Source organism: Trachurus trachurus, assembly GCF_905171665.1.
Source record: "Trachurus trachurus genome assembly, chromosome: 13".
NCBI lineage: Eukaryota > Metazoa > Chordata > Actinopteri > Carangiformes > Carangidae > Trachurus > Trachurus trachurus.
The window spans coordinates 32,103,462-32,124,388 of record NC_139892.1 but is presented as its reverse complement, the minus strand read 5'-3'; the positions used below and the strand labels follow the sequence as shown (position 1 = coordinate 32,124,388).

The following is a 20,927-nucleotide window of genomic DNA, read 5'->3' as shown; positions in this document are numbered from 1 at the left end:
CTCAGAAGTTATGACGGAGAGAGAGGAGAGTCTAGTAGCATCTTGTGGTGAGATGAGCATGCAAATCTACTATTAATGTATGATCCTATCATGCAAAACCAAGACGTGGTATGCACTCACACAGGACTCAGGGTGAGAACAAATAAAAACAAATAGGACAAACAACATTTCACAAGACGTTTCACAGCGAGGGTGTGAAAGTGATGTACAGCCGCGTGTCTAATACCATGGGGTAAGGCCGGAGGGTCGGGGATGTAAAGAAGATATTAAGGCTCTGCTCTCCAGATAATTCCATTAAAATCTTCATGTTTTCAGTCTTGAGTTATAGGAAAGGATTTGGGGACTCATGCTAATCCACTCATTCACTGCCTCTTTACCTCCACACTTCATCCCTCTGTTAGTTCATTAGTGCCATGGTGCTCTCAGGCTGCCCGCCAAAGATCCCGGAGAAAAACTCCAGCGCAAGGCGTATGTGGATGGGCACGAAGACATATGAGGTGTAGATCACCATGGCGATGGCGGAGAAGAGGATGGAGTTGAAAATGGACTTTTCCCAGGGCTCCAGGACGTAGATGCCAGTGATGAGCAGGTACTGGTAGTACAACCAGGCCAGGTACTCCCTCAAGTTCTTGAAGTTCATCCTGCAGGCTGGACGGAGGAAAAATGGAGGTGGGGAGATGTGAGAGATTCAAGTCGTAACGCCGTAACAAAGAGCTGTTGATGGAGATGTGAGGAGGATAAAAATCACAGTGGCAAAGGTGAAGGAGAAAGACAGAGGATTGGAGGAGAGCGGTTACAAGAGTTGTAATAGGAGAAGAAAGGACAATCTTTCATTCATCATGAGCACATGGACAAGACCAGAGCAAGTATACAGTAAGTTTACATCGTGATTTACCTCCTAAAACACTGTTTAGTTTGTAAATTCATTAAACTGCTCCCATTATTTTTATAGTAACATATTAGTTATAGTTTTCAATCATGAATGCTAACACAGAGATTAGGATATGTTCTGTTCTGTCCTATGTTCACCATTATCCCAGGGGAGAAAATGATGTAACCACAATCAAAAAGAAGTCCTTGTCGCTGTGTTTATTAATAAGGAGGCCAAAATGGGAATTGGGAGCACTCCTCTACCATCTTATAGTCCACAGAAGAGCCCTAAGGGGGCAATCAAATAAAGCCCTATGGGCACTCAGGGTCTTACAGGATTCAAGGTGTGCAGAAACACCAAGCCAGGGGTCCCTCATGGGCAAAAAAAAAAAAAGCCCTCTCTTATTTTTTTTGGCACACTTATTAATACACATGGGACAGTTAAATATGTGCTATGTGTGAAGAGGGTGATGAGCAACAGCTTTCCACCTACACAAAATATGTAACAGGCCACAACGCCCACTGTGTTAAAGTGTTTATATTTAGTGTTAATAACAAAAAGCCTAAAGATATCTGTAATATGATTAAATAACAAATATCTGCTAAAGGCTGGTGTTTCTGGTGAGTAAGGTTTGTGCATGGCCGCAGGCAATAACAGACCCTGCTACACTAGAGGGGGGCGGGGCCAACAGGTGCGCTACAGGTGCAAGTGCACTCAGCAGCTTTTCTAGAACATATTTAAAGCAGACGGCGGAGCAAAGGCAAGACGTGTGCGCCATCAATACATGGTTAGCTATTGTCTACTACTGGATGCAACCAAATCAACTTCACTTTATAATAACCAGGACTGTAGCACAGTAGCACTGCACGGACCACAGCACAGTGAAGTGATTTAGGATGGCACCACAACTGATGATGAGTCTCCATCAACAAGTTTGGCCACAAATCTGGAAAAAATAGGAACTTAGGCAAAGACTTGCAGGCCTACCTCCCGTTCACATGGTAATCTATAGATGCTTACTGAACAATGATAAGCGCATCGCAACGATACAAGTCTTCACCATTGATTTGATTTGATTTGATAGACGTGTTATAAAGAGGATATTTACCCTTAATCGCTTGCTGCAGTGTGCTGTGCATAAGTGGATCCTGGCGTGGACTCACCTCAGCCGCCGACGTGAGATCCCCTGGGTATCTACTAATGATGGAGGCTATTAGAGGATGAGCCACAGACAACAGCCCCGCGTCCCGCTGCTCCTCCGCTGCTTTGTGTAAAACCAAAAGCTGCCTCACCAGTTTGCCCCTGGCCTATATGTACACGGCTGCTCCTACACACTGTGAGAATGACACCACACCCACTGCTCGTGCTCAACACTCACAACTCACCTGGCTCACAGATCATGCAGGTGGAGGAGAGACCGCGGACTTTAACGCGTAAAGGCCAGCGTGCGTGCGTGCGTGCGTTTGTATGTGTGCATGTGTTGACGCTGCCAGAAGAGGGGGGGGAACCGTCCTTGCATCTGAGGCACAGGAGGAGTTGATGGCTTGGGTCGCGGCTCTATTTCGGCCATGCAAAGTCCGCCGCTCGGTGCAGCATCTTTAAACTTTCTCCAGACCGTGTCGCATCCTCCATCCGTCCCACCATGCTGCAGCCAGACACTGCGCCGCAGTACCACCGCTGCTGCTGCACCGGCGCCAACAACAACACACACAGTCAGCACAACTGTGAGCACTTCTACCGCAGCCTCAGGATGTTGTAGTTTCTATTAGTTGTGAGTAAACCTGAGTAAAGGGTTCAAGATGTGGTATCTACAATATTCAGACCCCCTTCACCCATTTTATTCGTTTTACTTTATGGTTAAAAATCCAGAAAATATTCTTATCCCTCATCAATCTACTCTCAGCATCCTAGGTTGTTTTTGGATTTACAGTGCACACACAGAAATGTTACTGTTTTTTTTTCCCTCCAAAAGGAAAAATTGAAGTACAGCTATCACACTTAAATAGAACAGATACCGATTTTGATTTGTTTCCTCACCTTGGCTGGAGTTCACTTGTGGTAACTTCTAAATTAATTTTGGATTTGAAAGGATGCTCATACATCTACGGCTCCCTCCTGCATGTTTAAGTTGACCATGCAAACAGCTCCTTCAATGCATCTGAATTTTTTTTTTCTGTGGCCTTGCCCAGATCGGTGACAAGACACAGTCCTCTCTCTCAGCAGTGCTTTATTCTCCCATTCAAGTCCAGTCAGCTAAATTGAGGGTCTGAATACATATTGATATTGATATTTCACCTTTTCCCCTTTTCCATAAATATGCACAAGTTTCTAAAATTCTGTTTCCACCTTGTTATGATGGGATATTGAGGGTAGATAATTTGGGATATGTGAATTTAAATGGTTTTAACATAAAACTACAACATTACAATATGTGAACAGACTAAAAACTTTCTGAAGATGGTGAACCGACTGAGGTCTGTGACTGGCCAGGTGCTGAATCTGTAAATACAGACTAGAAGCCACAGAACGAGCTCACTTTCTCTAAAACAGGTAGAAGACATTATATTCAGAGATAAGTAGTAATTTTGCCCTTTTTCTCTTCCAAGTCCTCACCTAACCAGACTGAGCAAAACATTTTTTGGATTATTTGAGTAACCTGAAATACGCTTTAAAAACAGACAGACAAGAGAAAATAAAATTAAAAAAAACAACCACAAAAAACCTACAACTCCCAAACACCCATGGAAAAGAAATTCAAGTCTAATCTGAGAAGGTGCCTCATTGTTTTGGAGCAATCAGACATACAGTTAGGAAACCTGATCTTCTCTTCCCAGGGTTTGCTGACCTGCTCTTAACTTTGTGCATTATTGATGTGTAAACACGGGCAGTGCCGCCATGGCGCTCCATGGTCATGCATGGATGCACTCGACGATTGTGTGAGCGTCACAGAGGATGAGGGCTGGTTTGAAACGCCAGACACAGTTTAGGAGTGAACACACACACACACACACACACACACACACTGTGCACATAATGAACGGCACTTTGTAAAACATTTGTAATAGTAATTGTCGCCTGTGATCTTTACATGAACTGTTCAAACCTGCTCCGCTGCAGGTACTTTGGAAATCACTGTTCAAATCAGAGTAACCGCCTCTTTGTCTCGCAGGACTCAGTCGTTCAGGGGCAAAATTACAAAAAAAAAAACATGACACTGGCTGTTGTATATGTGGGAAGTGATTCTGTAATACTAGAAATTACAAGTAATGGTGGCTGGAGGCAAAGTATTTGGGTCGCAAGGACGAGGTTTGTGCACATGCAAAGATAGTGAGAAAAATAAGGTCAACAGGAGGGTGATCGGGGGGAAAAAAAGAGGAGAACCCCACTACTCTACATTGTTTCTCCCACACGTACACACACACGCACTGACACGCACACAACCCCCCCGAGGGAATTCACTTCATTCACTTTCCCAAGTAGATCTGATTACCGTTAACAACCAGCTCAGGTCTGTGAAAAACAAGACGGCCTCCTCCTCCTCCTCCTCCTCCTCCTCCTCCTCCTCCTCCTCCTCCTCCTCCTCCCTCTTCGAGTCAGAATGTGAGACATGTCACAAAGACTAATTCACTCTCTGATACACACATTGCTATGGTGTCTTAGATTACATAAAGCTCTATATCAGCGTGGCTGCACAGCCAAGGAGCAAGCAAACCTGCTGACACAATAATCTTAAAGTGAGTTAAATTATGGTTTGGGTTAAAGCTGCAGGGAAAGTTGTATGTGAGCATTCCCAAAATCACCAGAAATGTTTAACTCGATTTTAACTGCTCCCGAGGTGTTTTAAAGCTCACTTAGCCCGCATCTCAGTACAGAGGGCACTCTGTCCGAGCAGGTGTCGCTGGTGGGTTGAGTATTTGAATATTGCCCATGGCAGCCAAATGACACTATAAACAGACATGAATCTGTTCGCTGAATGTGTGGCTGTTTGACGGCCTTACTTTCTGTTTCATAGTGGCCAAAAGCTCCCTCTTGTGGATCGACGCAGCAAAGCACTTGACAACAAATGTCTTTTTCATCCTCAGGCATAAAATATCTATAGGGGCAGATATTTATTTTGATATAGTGGATTATAAGTAGCTCATTTACACATCACTTCAAAATCTCTACATCAAAGAGTTAAATGAGTACAATAGAGGAAGGCGAAAAATTCATTTTTGTAGGCCCAGTAAATGATCAGTTGAAAACAACTCAATGTCCAGTTTCTCTGAGGAAACATATTAGTAACTTTGTGGCAATGATATAATCCATATGTTTATGGATTCCCACTGCAATGAGTCATTACACGACAGTCAGATGTTTGGTGGATTTTGAAATATAATCCATCATTATTTTTACCAATCACTTCTAAATTGTGGGTCTGTAATTGCAGCACTGCATCATCGGCGGACCTGCGTTGTGACGGATCAGCTGTCAGGGCCACACAGACGGGATGGGATGGTGACGGGTTACTCTGTCATCATGTCAGCACCCTCTCCTCCTGTGGCGTCCGATAGGCTGAGCTCCTCCAGCATCTCCGTCAGGGAGATGCGTGGTGCTCCGTCGTCCTCGTTGTCGCTCTCCACTGGGATCTTTGATGCATCTGAAATTTAAAACACAAACCTCTTTTCATTAACTACCCAACACATCAGCTATAATTAACCGAGTGCTACGACTTCTGTCAGCAACTTAAGCAGGCGTTGACGGTAAATGCGCCGTAGCCTGACAATGGATGTATAAATACATGAACACAAGGGCTGTAATCTCTCGGGACACTGATTTAGGAGAAAAAGGTGCAGTGTCCGGCTGCTCACCTCTGTAGATGTTGACATTCTTCCTCAGATGTTCATCCTCCTCCAGGTCCTCCAGGAAGTCCTGGTATTGTCTAAGGACAGAGAAACAAATCAAGACCAAACCCAGGTGGCACGGCATTACAGACTTTAAAAAACATCCCAACAGGATATATGGCAAGAACAAACTATTCACCAACGAGCCAAAAACAATGCCAGGTCATTAGTCACTTTTTCAGGTACTGTATCTTAAGTGTTTTTCCTTATTTTTAATACTGTGGACATGTATTCAGAAAACACACTTTAAATGCTCCTAATTTCTTCAAAATGCACTTGTGAACAAAACATTGTTATATCAAAGGTTATTTTCTAAGGAGGAGATGTGTTAAATGTATGCATCTATTGTTTCTTGTCTAAATATTTAGTTGGGAGTGAAACTATATTTTTTTTAGCTATATATATATAGCTTTTTCATTTGTGCCATTTTTACTAAATACACATCAGTGAGTCACCCTGTTGGACTGGCTGACATGTTCCTTCATCACCTCCAAAGGATGGAAATTGGACAGCTCGTTAGAAAATGACAGTATGTTTCCAGGACGGACTCTATTTGCAGCTTTGGTTCAGTCACTTGAAGAGAATGACATACGAGCTTCACATTCACATTACTATCCTACCTCTCATCATCTGTATCCATGCCTTCACGGTCTCTGGACATCTCCTGTAGTTTCCAGTTCCTGCGCCTCACCCTCCTGCTGCGGTCGTAGCTTTTCTTGATCAGCACCTTTGAGAGCCACACGTTGTACAAATCAAAACTCTGCAACAGACTGTCCTCACACTTTTTCTCATATGATTCTATGTTGAGATGAAGTATTTTTCCAAGAATGTTATTTAATCTACAGTCGGTAGGCTACTTCATTACACCACTAGAGGTCAGTGTTAATCTAGCCAACAAGAGTTGCAGAGTGCGTTTAGGTCTTACCACATCAGGAACACGGTGAGGGTTCATCTTATTCAGGTGTTCATCATTGACGTTGGAGTTGGCAAAGTCAAATCTGCAGGGTCAGATATAAATGTTTTTTCTTAGCATCACAGCTTTTGACCAGTCTTTACAGCCAACCTGACCGTCGCCTCAACATCTCGTCGACCCTTCACACTCACCCCATCACCAGGTCTCCGATGTTGAGCAGGTGGCCCAGGTATGTGCGGCAGTGATACTGCTGACTGGTATCCATCTCTGACGTCTTCTGAACCCACACCTCAGCCAGGGTGTGCTGCAACCCAAACACAAGTGCACACAAGAGGGAACATAAATGTACTTTCCACCCAATTCAAGAACATTACTCTTGTCCTCTTCCTCCAATTTGTTCTGATGGTTGCATCGATAACAATGCAACGTTCAGACAGAGGAAAGAGGGGGAAGGAGGGGGAGCGAGCACTGTCCCTACAACCCCCCCCCCCCCCCCGTCACTGGAACAAACACCGCTGTTGAATGCAGCATACAGGTTCGGGGATAATGTAATGGTTCGCTATTGATTTTACTTCCAAGAGAAGAGCAACGTCCTCACATAATGCAATCTGTTCTGCAACAACACACACACACATACGTATATATACGCTCACCTTATTGGACCTCAGGCCTGCGCCTGCACCCAGCTTCTGGTCTCTGATGATGTCGGTGTCCATGACAATGAACTCCTCCAGTTGCCGTGGGTGACAGAGACTGTTGAAGGGGTTACGCCAGTATGTGTTTCCATCCACCTCAGCAACTAGTGTGTAAGAAATTATTCATGCATTTATTGGTGATCATTAAGACTAGTCATTAGGGCGGTCAGTCAAAGACTATGAGTACAAATTAAACAGTATCCTCTCATTTAACCTGACAGTTAAAGAGCCATCATCTAAAAACCTTGGCTGAAAAAAAAAATCTGATTTGAATGCCGATGTACTACACTGGCATTACTATACGGATATGAAACAAACAAAACAAAACAAAACAAAAACAAAAAAAAATCAAATTACCTTTATTTTTCAATTATTTTCTTTTATTTTTTTTATTATATATATATATATTTCTTTTTTTGTTCATATGTTGTTTTTGCAAAGTTTTTATATGTTATGTCTGTCCATTTCTGTATTATGTTTTATTTCTTTTAACATGTCCGAAATAAACTTAAACTAACTAACTAACTGACTAACATATTCCAAACAAGCAAGGCAGGAACAATGCATTTAAAGTGAACACGAGCAGACAAGCAGCAATGCACATATTTCTTAATACTAGAGTTAATTGCCGACTGCAGCCTAAATCCGCCGAGCAGAGCTCTGCCTCCAGGCTGTTTCTGCTATTCAGCTCGCTCAAAAAACTTTCTGCAACAAAAATAGCCTGCTCTTTGAAGAGTAATTAAAAACGTGTGCGCTGCCTCCAAAATGACAGAATTCTGTTGAGGAGCGTCTCCGCCTCTCACATAATGAATGATTACACCAGATACAGAGGAAACACATCGTCAGTAATTGTCACCACATTTGAAATTATTATAAAACCTCTCTGAATACACCGACTGAACGCAGCAGCCATAACGCCGACTGGAAATGTGTTGTTGTTTTTTTCTTTTTGTGTGTCTCGTGCCTGGGAACAGACTGGGAACAGAGGGAAGCTGTTGAACAACTGATGAACATGTGGTCAGCAGACTGAGGTCAGTTTAGTGCAGCGCTCTCAAACCAGCCGCAGTCCTTCAAGGATGTTTGTCAGAGGTTGTCTAGTGGATTCAGGTCTACTAGGGGACTGGGGAGGCCGCTGAAGATGATTTTTGAACATCGTCAACAACAACAATACTCCATTTAAACCGCGGCACTCAAATCATGAACGTTTGGCACGCCACCATCACCGGCAGTCTGAACTGTTGACACAAGGCACGTCGAGTCCATGGATTTCAGCTGCCGATGCCAAATTCTGAGTGGACCATCTGTTTGCTCAGTGGAAAACCAGATCCATCAGACAGTGCTTTGTTTTCACAAATAATAATTACACTGTTTGGATGTTCTTTCAATATAAGACACTACAAGAGACACTGGGGACACAAAAATGGCACACACAAAGGGTCTCATTGCTATGCTGAAAATGAATGCCCCTGGCAACAGCTGGCTGCGCTGAACTACAATTGACAATATAATAAATAATGGGTTGAAATCCTCCCCGCATATGGAAATGTTTGAGAAACATCTGACCTGCTGTACATCAGGTCTTTCGCAATGTCTACACATACTGTAGAGCCTAAATAAATAAATTAAGACTTCAGTACTGTTGAGTGTCAACAGCTAAAACGCACAAGTGGTGATACTGAAAACCAGAGGAGATGGGCCTCGAGGCTCTGAACAACCTGCCTGAGTCAGTATCCTCCTTAAAGGGATAGTTCACCCTAGAATGATATTTCGCTCATTATCTACTCACCCTCATGTTGACTAAGGGCTGGAAGAATTTTCAGAGTCCACCGTCCCTTCTCTGAGTTACAGGGGGTCTTGGCGTAGCAGTGCATTTCAATGCAACGGTTGCAAAGGGACACCGGAGCGTGATTCGCAGTAACCGCACTGACGCCGGCGCAAATCACGCAAGATTTGGACGGACCAGGAAGAGGAGCTTCGAGAAGCTTCCGCTACAAACAAGCTTAAAATATAGACTTATTTAATTTTTTTCGGGACAATTACGCAATTTGGGGCTTCAGCACAAGACGGACATTACATACGAGCATCATGGAGGTATTTGGATGTTTTTTTGTGTGTGTTTTTTTACGAAGAGCTCTGGTGTCCCTTTGCAACCGTTGCATTGAAATGCACTGCTACGCCGAGACCCCCTGTAACTCAGAGAAGGGACGGTGGACTCTGATAATTCTTCCAGCCCTTAGTCAACATGAGGGTGAGTAGATAATGAGCGAAATATCATTCTAGGGTGAACTATCCCTTTAAATTTCATTTCAGAAACACTATTTTATAAGAGGGGAACTGGAGAGATGTTCTTTTTTTTTTTTTAACGTGTCTCCTAATATCGTCCATGTTATATTACTGTAATTGATTTCATCCATTGTACTTCGTCTCCACCGATCTTCGGTCCTTCGGTCTTTGGGGATGATGAATTGTGGAGGCGGTCATGGTTTTTTTTCAATAAGATATTCCCTGCCTTCAACTTGTTTTCTCTTTTTTTTTTTTTTTTTTTTTCTTCTTCGAAACTAAATGTGTTCAATAAAAAGAGATTCAAAGGTGCCACTGAACTGTACCGTGGTGTCGGTTAAAACTCAGTGGGCAGCTCCAATACTCACTCTGCAGGGTGTTTGGATCGATGAGGTGGATGGTGCTGGTGACGCGGACGCACACACACACTTGGCCCATGTTCCCGAGGCTCTGTGCCAGACGTGGCGAAAGACACACGACGTTGTCCTGGCAACCAGACAACACAGGGTTAAACTGGGGTCACAGTGAACGTAAAAAAGACATTGGACTCGTAGAAGTGCACAATGCGTCTGTGGATTCAAATTCTTGTTTTCATTTTCTGAACGTTCCCTGAATGGTCCCTGACATTTATGTACCGATGCTTATAAAGCACAGAATTAAAGCTGCATGTCAAATGGGATTAAGCAGTTATTAAAAATGCCTGCTCAGAACCAGTATCCCTACTTTGGTTTTAATGTTAAAGTATATCAAGTCTCTACAGCTATTCAGTACACTTGATTTATTATCACTTGTCACTGTCCAAAACAAATATACAGGCTCAACAGGTTTCAGTTCTACAGAAATAACAATACAAATGTTTCAGAGGTAAAAGTACGGGCTTGTCGTCTTCAGTTCAGTGGAACATTTGAGAGCAAAACAAAAAAAGGAAAAACGAAAAGCCAACTAAAATAAAGAATAAATAAATCATATAACTCTCTACCTTGCATACAGGTACAATCTCCATAGAGAAGGTGCTCTTATAGTTGAACGTGTTTGAATGGATGTCATGGGAGATGAGACGCTGGGAAGTCTTTGACCTTTAAAATTAAAAAAGAAAGTTTTTTTTTTCAATGTTTGCTTTTAAAGTACAGATGTCATTAAGAGATGCAGCAGAGTCCAAACAGACAAGTCATAACAACACAAGAGACCAGGAAAAGACAAGCGTACAAGAGTGTGAGGATACAATTTCACTCAGCTGGAGGTCATGTTGACATGATGAGCTCAGCATCAGCAGACTAATTATGCAATGTTTTAGTTTTGACTCTCTGGAAACAACAGGCCTTCATTTTTCTTTGCTAATAATGATGCATGTACTTAGATGAGGTATCAGAAAGCAGGACATTATTGTGCCAGAGTTTCTATTATTATCTCCATTGTGGAACACTGCGTGCTCACCTGCAGGGCACCGTGCACTGGAGGAAGTCGGTCATCTTCTGCGCGTGTTGCTTGGTGGCATAGTAGAAATCAATTCCCTCTGAGAAAGGAAGGGAGAGAATAGCATAGCATCAAACCCTGAACCGATAAATTCATCACAGGCGCACTTCACGGGTCATCGCCGTTGCAAGAATTCATATGCATGCAAACAACACACACGCGGCGGGGAGAAGGCACATGGCGACCAGAGGAAATATGGCAACCACATGTTGTAGCCTTCACAAAGCTTTTTAAGTCTTGCCGAGATGTGGAGATGATTTGAATTACACTTTTGGGACCGAACCCCACTTCACGGAGCTGTCCAAGAGCACGGAGGAGGAGGAGCTGCTGCCAGGGTTCCTACACATTTGAAATTTCCAAATTCCATACTTTTTCCAGACTTCCCGGTAAAAAAATTCAAGTTATTTGTAATATTTGAGTAAATAGATGTGCATAATATAAAAAAAAGCATGCAATTTATCGTTTGTTTTCATTAAAACACCAAATAATTTCCTGGAGATTGTAGCTAGGTACAATAGCGCATACAAAATAATTAACCCAAATAACTTCAGATGAGACCAAACCCAGATAAATATTAAGATTATTATTATTTCCATACAATAGTTTCCATTTTCCATACTTTTCCAGACCTGGAAATGTATAAAATCAAATCCCATAGTTTTCCATACTTTCCATACTTGCGTAGGAACCCTGTGCTGCTGAGCTGTCACTCAGTGCACAGCCTGTGTGTGTGTGTCTGAGCGTACGCGCGGTGTGGGCCCGAGCATCTCCGAGCAGGGCATGGAGCTGGCTCGCTCCGGAGGAATCTGGGATGGAAATGCCTGCTCTGATTACAGCGCGCTGATTAGACTCACGACGCATGCTCCTCTGAGGCCCACACGGGGACAGCTGTATGAAGTGATTGGCGCCAGTGATATGCATGCATGGCTTGCTGTCTGGTACGGGGAAGCGGTAATTAACACTCGACACATCATTATGTTCCGCTTATTTCTAATCCACATTAGTTACGCTGTTGACAAATAAAGTTTCCTGTTTTTCTATGTAATTCAGCTACAGGCTCTCTGGAAAACAGCAGGCCCCTCCCTTTAGAGACACTACGTATACTAGCGTACATGAAAAATCTAATTAAAGGGATAGTTCAACATTTTGGCAAATTGGCCCATTGCCATAATCGCTATAGTCATAGCAGTAGGTTCGTTACCTTTATTTGTCGGTGTAAGCTATTTTTAGAACGGAGGAGCGGAGCGGCAGGCTGTTCAGAGCTACACTATGGAGGCTAATGGAATTTCTTGGTTTCCCTCATCAAACTCATCAAATACAAAATCCCAAAACTCCAAAACACTTTCGTGGACAAGTTGTGACCTGCACAATCACCACGCTATGAGATAATAATGGAACGTTACGAAACGGAGCCGTTTTCGAGGTAAATACAGAGTCTGCTTGCTGAAAACTGTCCCTGAACGCAACGCGCATCAGCGGTTTTGCATGAATTTACCTCTAAAACAACTCTGTCTCGTAACGTTCTATTATTATCTCATAGCGTGGTGAATGTGCAGGTCACAACTTGTCCACGAAAGCGTTTTGGAGTTTTGGGATTTTGTATTTGATGAGTTTGATGAGGGAAACCAAGAAATTCCATTAGCCTCCATAGTGTAGCTCTGAACAGCCTGCCGCTCCGCTCCTCCGTTCTAAAAATAGCTTACACCGACAAATAAAGGTAACGAACCTACTGCTATGACTATAGGGATTATGGCAATGGGCCAATTTGCCAAAATGTTGAACTATCCCTTTAAATGTATCAAATCATATGTGATCGACCTACCATGGATTTCTTTGATGTTGAGGGCGTTCTGGTGGAGTTTGTGCTTGAGGATCAGCTGCTCTAGATAGTAGAATGTCTTTTTATGAGCGGTCTGTTTAAAAAGAAGAAAAAAAAAAACACTCTTGGCATCATTAACATACACATAGTGATACAGATGCTCAAATTATGCATCATTTACTGCTGTAAATATTGGACTAACGGTTTGGCATCTGCCTTGACCAGCCTCTTCCTTAGACCTTTCAGAAAAATATTCCAGTTAAAAACTAAATTGCTTGCAGCCATCTACATGTTTTTCTTCTTCTGAATAAAATGAAGTTGGTAAAAGAAAAATACATCTTGTGAAAAGGACTGTTTGGAAACAAGTAAGAACAAGTAGATGTTCATGCTGTGACTATTAACTTCCAAGATAGCAGTTTCACACAGTAAAAGCCTGTCAGTGAAGAGAAACGACTTTGGCATTTGCTGTGAAGTAGCTGCAGACAGTGCTCAGATATATAATCCGCATGGTTTCGTTGTTTTGTTTAGTGTCATGTAAACAGAGGTTAGAAGGTCTAAATCTGCACTTGAGCGGCTCTCACAAGTCGACAGTCACTGCAGGGCCGGAGCTAAGCTTGGTTTACCTCCACACATTAGCGAGGAAGAGAGAAGAAAAGGGGCAACCCTGGGATTAAGTGTGGTATTTCCTGCCAAATACCACAAGCTCTATATTTGTTTTACATAAAAACCTACAGGGCTCAGGTTCGTACCCTAATATGCAGTTGCAAAATTAACACAAACTAACAGGATGGTGAAAAGGAAGGGTAAACTTGAAGGGTAGATTTAAATCAGAAAGAATTAGAGCAACCAAAACAGGGGGACTGACCAATGGAAATGAGCCGTTTGGCTGTAATTGGTTGGGTGCATTTACATTTTATTTTTTAAAATGTTCATTAATGTACATTGTCCCTCTATAACAAATAAAGGTAAATTAAATAAAACACCTCAACATGAGTGAGTAGGGGCTCATATTTAGAGGGTGCAGCAAAAAAAATTGATTTGGCCAAAATCTATTTTAAATACCTTCATTTTAGTTTTTTCCACGGTTCTAGCCTATTTTCAAAGATCTGCTTAAGATCTGACAAACTGATTTTCTGAAAGTACTCTTTTCCAAAACAAAAACACTAATAACGTATCACCTGATTGAATACTTCAGAAGATTAAGCACCCACAGCGTATTCAAGAATACTGTTAAAAGGTGAAAAAGAGAGATAAACAAAACATTTTCACGCCTACCTTCTGCCTAACCTGCACCACGGCCTTCCAGAAGTCTTTGGCTTCCACACGATGGCAGTCGTCACACATCTGGGACTGGATGACAAACTCGACCACGAACACCTGCTGCAGGATAGCACCATTCATCACCTGGAGAGGGAAAGACAGCAACAGGTTACACCATATGTTGGAACTGCGTGGCGAGCAGCAACGAAACGTGTTTGTCATTCAGCAGCTACGCCTGTCGAGAAGACACCGTTTGGTTTTCCATGTTTCTATTTCTGAGACATTCACAAAATATCAGACCCCTGGGACCTGGATACAGTATTATTGAGAGCCTCTGATGGCACAAACAATCAAGCTGTTCCCAGGAAGCACAGGGCTCAGGTTCTCAGTAAAGGTCAAAGAGATGAGATGGCAGCCGCTGGCAACACTCACCTCTCTCAAACACACATAAGTCTGTCAAGAACAGACAACAATGTTTCGTAAAGTCTGCAGCATGTATTGTTTCCATTCTAACAGACTGCCACTCATTGTAACTGGATGCATGTTTGGCATTAATATTGTTTTCACATTAACTGAACTGCCATCTGAAAAATATGATGACCTTTAGATGAAAAACATGTTGCATCTCAGGTCACTGATCAGTTTTAATCCTTCAGTTTGAATGTCATTCTCCTACACTTATCACTTCCTCTCTGTTTTCTTACCTCTTTCTGTATAGTCAGTTTCATCTTAATCCTTTTGGAGTGCGGCTCTGTCCACAGGAAACCAGCGTCAATGAGTCGCACCTGAGAGGAGAGGGGTGTTGTTGAATTGTACTGTTACTGAGATATGTCTCCGAAAAAATTGTAGCTCCCGCAATTTGGATACTGCAATTGTTTAGCAATGCGAAGAGTACTAAAATTATGAATCTATTTTTAGTTTTAAAAGTGCTGAAGGCAATAACTCAACTTCATGGTTATTTTTAAACTGTAAGTCAAGTAACAGTTTAGTTGTTTATGAGATTGATTATGAGATACTACAATTAATTTGTCACTTACTGATTTGAAACAGAGACCACTTACTTGTTTTTTGAAAAAGGCATAATTATAAATTAATATGTAGGCTTAATAATGAGAGCAAAAAAAAAAAACCGTTCAGTATCGATCTATAAATCCCCAGGATAAGGAAGATATGAAGGAAAACTTGAAATGTATACCTGTTGTTATTGAGGTATTGTAATATTGTGAGATTTTGATATCGTTACATCCCTATAGAGCACAATCTACACAATCTACAGTAAAATTAAATGTGGGTGAAGAGTATTTTCTAAATGAATATTTTTACGTGGCGGTACTGATGACTTTTTTTTTTTTTAAATCGGCATCAGCCAACAAGTCAGGCTTTTCAAAAATCAGTGATCAGCCAAAAAAATTGCAATCAGTGCATCCCTAGTAAGAATCCTACTAACTTTGGTCATGGAGCTCTTGATTTTCTTCAGGCACAGTGCCAGCAGCTCCCTGGACTCCAGGGCACACTGCACCCAGGTGGCCGGAGGCTGCAAGTACCTGGAGGAAAACACATGAACAGTCAAACCTCCACTTTCCAAAACAATAAGCACTGTTGTGCCCCGGTTAATGCTTTCTGCAAAGAAACAATGACACAAACCTTTCACACTGTTTGCAGAAGTGCACAGTGACTTGCTTGGGGATTCCCTCTGAGATGTCTACCTGAGTGCGTAGGCAGGCCACACACATGTTGGCTGGATTGGGAGGAATAGGGACGCCACAAGTGCAACACAGGCTGGAGAGGAAAGAAGGGACAGCAGTGAGACTCAAAAAAACCCCTCCTCTCAGTTCATTTTTGCAATATATGCAAGCAAGTTTGTTTTACAGGGATGCAAACGGGTCAGGACCAAAAAAGAGAGGAATTGTCTGGCGGGGGGGGGGGGGGGGGGGGGGGGGGGCTCACCATTAACAATATCACAGAAAAGTCAATTTCCAGTAGTTCAACCCCAACCAAGTATTGAGTGCATATACAGTAGATGGACATAGTTTTCAGAAGGCCAACATTTCTATATTAAAAATGCTTTAAAAAAATAAAAACCATTGCAATATTTCAATTTTGGAGATACTGAATTTTAGGTCTTTACTGAATGTTAGTCATAATTATTACTATTAAAATAAACTGAATAAATAAAGACATGGGATTTAACATCCCATTCAGTGTGTAATGGACATAGGCCTGGCCTATAAAATGTGTTAGTTTCACTTTAATTGAACACATCCTACATCGCGGAGGCGACGTCTCTCCTTCACCGTAGAAACGGGGCAGAGCTCCGTGGGAGACACCTGCCTGACACAGCAACGGACATGCACGGGGGGGAAACGGCGGCGCCGTCGCACCGACTGCACGCGGATACGCGCCGCTTTGGGTAACGAGCGCGCACGTCGCGTCTACATTGGAGGTGAATAGGTCGGCTGTTACCAGTATAATCAGAGACAACCATGAATGAGTTGTCGCACACACTGAGGTGAGCAGCAGCAGAGCGGCCGCACCGTGACCGCGGTCCGCTCCAGCTGTCTGGTGTCCCCATTACGCACCACGCGTCTTTTCAGTCACTTGTCCAAGTTCTCCTTTACTGTTTTTTTTCGAGACAACACTCATTCTCTCTCTCTCTTTTACCGGCGGTGTCAGCTGATGTGCACATCTGCAGCAACCCAAACAAATGCACATGTTACTGTTGACTGGCTCTATTCCAGCCACGTGATTATCATTGGTTATTTGTATCGTCTGCCAAAACATGGATGAATGAAACCTGTCGACCACGTCTCATATTTCTATCGAGGAAAAGTTATTTCACAATTTATAGACACAATACCGACAAGCACTGAGAGCCGCATGTTGCAGTGACGTTATATAGGCTATAAAAAAATAATAATCCGCAAATAATAAACCGACGAAAATGTGCAACTTGCCACTTAACTTCTTGTCGATGTATTATTTGCGGGGGCTTTCGGGGGATCTGCTGACGGTGGAGGATCTGGGACTGATTGACTGTGGACCACCACCAGTCTGATCAGGTCCATCACAGCACAGCAGCTGCAGCTCTGCCCCGCTGTCACATGACGCATATCAGCGCAATCTGTTTACATTAAACCGACATCAGGAGAATAATGAGAATTATGATTAAAATATATATATATTTGTTTCGAATTTTGGCCCCTGGATCATGATTTTTTTGGGGCGCATTCTTGGTAAAAAAAAAAAAAAAATCCTCTAAAAAAAAGACAGTTGGGATGCATAATGTGTCTCATAACAGTATACTGTGCGTCACTTATCGTTAGGCCTATTGGCCTCAGACGTGTCTCGGACTTCCAGAGCAGCTACAGCAGCGTTGTGACCTCAACCATGGTTGGTGAGAGCAGAAATGTTGTTGTAGGCCTGTACATATTCTCATTTGTCCAGGTCATAGTATTTCAAAGGAGGTTAAATCGAAAGCAACTGGACTTATACTGAGTCTCCACACCAGATAGTTGGTCCAGTCCCAGCCTGGTCAGATGCTACATGAACTGATGAAGCCTCTTGGATGAGAGGTGAAACGTCTTCCTAGACAAATAACTAAGTCCAGTTGAACCTCCTTTGAAAAAAAAAAAAGTTGTTGGCGGGCTCGTGAATTTTTTTTTGACACGTGTCAAAAGGAGCGATAAATCGCGTATCTCGCGTTTGGTCGCGCGTCACAACTCGAGCGAAAAAAAAGCGTTCCTCGTGTTTGGTGGGAAGCCCCTTGTGGGTCTTCCCACCAAACACGATGAAAAGGACGAAGACGCGAAGGTCCCGTCGCCATAAAAGAATCGCGTGTATTGCGTCGCAAAAAAAAAAGTCGCGTATACCGCGTCTCGCGCCTAATCGCGTCTTTGCGTCACGGCCTTTTACACCGCGGACGTAACGAATAAACGGTGACGGTGTGAACGAACAACTAACAGGACCAGACGTGGCGTTGTTTCCTCTTTTCACCGACAGCTCCACTCTCCCTTACTTACACTAACTACTGTTATTGTTGAGGCAGAGGATTGTGGGATTTGTAGTTTTTGACCAATCGCAGGTTGTGCTCTTTCTTTTTGTGATTTTCCTGGTTCACTATGTATTTTTTTTTTTTAGGGGCAAATGCGAGTGAAATGCTCACCCATGGTGGGCATAAGAAAATTTAAGACCTGTCTAAAATTATTAAGACTTGACTGTGTGTGAGCTGTGACCGGGACATCACAGAGGCAGCAACCCCGTCTCGCTCGGCCGATGTCCCGGCCAGACTACTCCGTCACCTCGGGAGAGAAGACGGTCGTTAAGTAACTTACCCGTAGGTTTTTATATGTTTACTGCCAGCTGGTTATAGTCTTTTTAGGAGATACGTAAATGCTGGTTTCATTGACAAAATCTAATAAATGTGGCAGTTGCCTTAGTTTGTTTGAAGTAAAAGTGAAGCTTCATGTGTGTATTGGAGGAGCAGCGCTGCCTGGAGGCTCTGTAGCCTAACGTGTGTACAGAAATCACCACTTTTACATCAATAAAAGCATGTTTTACAATGAACCGATCAGTCTGCATTGAATTTACCTTTCTTTTATTAAGTTATATAACATGGCAGCATTTTTAATTTGTAAATTTTCGGACATATTTCCTAGTAGTTGCGCTTCCTGTCTAATAAACATGAATGAAACACACATAGGCCTACGCACGTAAGACGCAGTAATCAGAAACCGGGATACATTTATCATGTATACAGGAATACTGAATAACCGGGGTTTTCTAACTTCATGTAAACACCATACCCCGAATTTGATCAATAATCGGGGTACTTAAAAAACCCGATTAAAACCGGGGTACTGAAGTGCATGTAAACGCAGTCAATTGTAAGGTATTGTACGTAGAACCTTGACATTCTTTGAAGCCGACTTTCAAATTTGTGAGAAATTCAATTATATTATTTGTCATTTATATCTTTTAATTTATCTAATTAATTATTTATTTTTAGTCATCCACAAAGAGTGGGGTCCTGAGCAAAAATCACTAACACTTATGAAGTCCATAGAGGCTGAAGAATTAAAACATAGTTTTAATTTGTGAAACCAAGGGGTCTCTACCATATATATATATATATATATATATATATATATATATATATATATATATATATATATATATATATATATATATATATATATATATATATAACTGGGGCGGCAGTGGCTCAGGTGGTAGAGCGGGTCGTCCAATGATCAGAGGGGTTGGCGGTTCGAACCCCCGCTCTGCCGTAGTGTCCTTGGGCAAGACACCTTACCCACCTTGCTCCTGATGGGTCGTGGTTAGCGCCTTGCATGGCAGCTACCACCATCAGTGTGTGAATGTGTGTGTGAATGGGTGAATGTGATGTACTGTAAAGCGCTTTGGGTATCATTACAGGTATAGTAAAGCACTATATAAATACAGACCATTTACCATAACTGGACTAGATTAAGAGGGAGTGTGTAATGGCTGTTCAAAACATAGGTTATACATAGGTTAAAACACTCTTAAAAATGTAGAAACTTTAAAAATGTAGAGCCTTTAAGTTTCCTGAAATAATGTGATCCAGATTTTTCTTTAATCAACTTCGTAAGTAATTATGGATGTATTGTTTATATGAATATGTTATGAATGAATGTTTATATGTCAGCACACACACACACACACAGCAAATTCATACATACATATTCAACATAAATGTTTTACACTTACATATTCCCCTGGCTGCTTGTGGCAGGAGCCTGCATGTACTCCATTGCGACAGCGTGGACAGTTGTCAGTGGACCTGTGTGTGTCTGTGAGGACAGAAACATGGGAGGTTTAACTGGCTGAGGCTCTCATCATCTGACAGCATCAACACCGCTCAGACAGGCCAACAGAGCCCATGATGCTAACTTGTAGCAACACGCTGGTTAACAACTAACAGCCGTATGTCGAGGTGGTAAATAGCCACGATAAATCTAGTCGTTTACAAGAGTTCTTCACATGTGAACAGTCAGACATGCTCCTACATCACTGAAAATGATGCTAGCCCATGCTTTAGACTCAGTTAGCATCAAGGGCTAAACTGCTATTTCTGATGAGTAACTCCACACGAAACAAGCACACGGTGTCAACCAAGACTTTTACGATCATTGCAACTTCAAAAAGCGAGTCTGACAATACTTACATAAGTTATTTTGGTCACAAATCCACGACAGACTGTGAGGTGTGGGCACCCTCCACGTTTTTTCCCAACCAAGGAAGCGTGCGTGCGTGCGAGGCGTGATGACGTCTCGCAGGCCCCCAAAGACGTCGCGACTGTCTTCATGTGCCTGAATAAATTTCCATTAAAAAAAAATAAAATCTAATTGAATGAAAATAATGACGATGATCTATAAAAACGAAACATGTCACACTTTGAATTTATGGAGATAATCCAGAGAAGCGAGCACCTTTTAGAAATAAAGAGATAGGGCAATTTAAAGGAACTATAACTACACCCTTTTCTATTGAAATGTGAAATTCAGCCCTGATGCAACATAATATGAAGAGGTCATACAAAAATATATGATGATCCAACCCAGGTTAAGCCACCAAAAAAAAGAGGATAATGTTCTATGGAAATGTGTATCGCATTATGCCATAACTTGGACAGTAAAGTTGGGTAGAATCTTATACAGTATAAGCCTGAATCTAATTACATAATTTTAACAGC

General features: G+C 42.3%; 2 protein-coding genes across 2 annotated transcripts; both read right to left on the bottom strand.

Moving 5' to 3' along the window:
• Nucleotides 1–397: 397 nt before the first annotated feature.
• On the bottom strand, nucleotides 398–640 carry sptssb (serine palmitoyltransferase, small subunit B; the record flags this gene model as incomplete). Its single annotated transcript, XM_083984446.1, has 1 exon — nucleotides 398–640. One exon carries the CDS (start codon nucleotides 638–640, stop codon nucleotides 398–400), a length of 243 nt encoding a protein of 80 aa, XP_083840572.1.
• A 3,854-nt stretch (nucleotides 641–4,494) lies between these two features.
• nmd3 (NMD3 ribosome export adaptor) lies at nucleotides 4,495–20,491 on the bottom strand. Its single transcript, XM_083985109.1, has 16 exons — nucleotides 20,400–20,491; nucleotides 19,943–20,025; nucleotides 15,839–15,973; nucleotides 15,642–15,738; nucleotides 14,899–14,979; nucleotides 14,210–14,338; nucleotides 12,938–13,028; nucleotides 11,077–11,155; nucleotides 10,622–10,718; nucleotides 10,011–10,128; nucleotides 7,321–7,466; nucleotides 6,859–6,971; nucleotides 6,680–6,752; nucleotides 6,375–6,481; nucleotides 5,722–5,792; nucleotides 4,495–5,510 (listed from the first exon to the last, which is right to left on the bottom strand). The coding sequence occupies exons 2-16, from the start codon at nucleotides 19,984–19,986 to the stop codon at nucleotides 5,377–5,379; spliced, it is 1,515 nt and encodes a 504-aa protein (XP_083841235.1). The 5' UTR covers nucleotides 19,987–20,025; nucleotides 20,400–20,491; the 3' UTR covers nucleotides 4,495–5,376.
• Nucleotides 20,492–20,927: the final 436 nt, after the last annotated feature.

Coding starts and splice junctions, on each gene's coding strand:
- nmd3 (XM_083985109.1), bottom strand. CDS start 19,986: ATGGAGTACATGCAGGCTCCTGCCACAAGCAGCCAGGGGAATAT. Junction 15,974..19,942: donor ACAAGCAGCCAGGGGAATAT/GTAAGTGTAAAA, acceptor TTTCCTCTCCAG/CCTGTGTTGCACTTGTGGCG. Junction 10,719..11,076: donor CAGTGCACGGTGCCCTGCAG/GTGAGCACGCAG, acceptor TTAATTTTAAAG/GTCAAAGACTTCCCAGCGTC.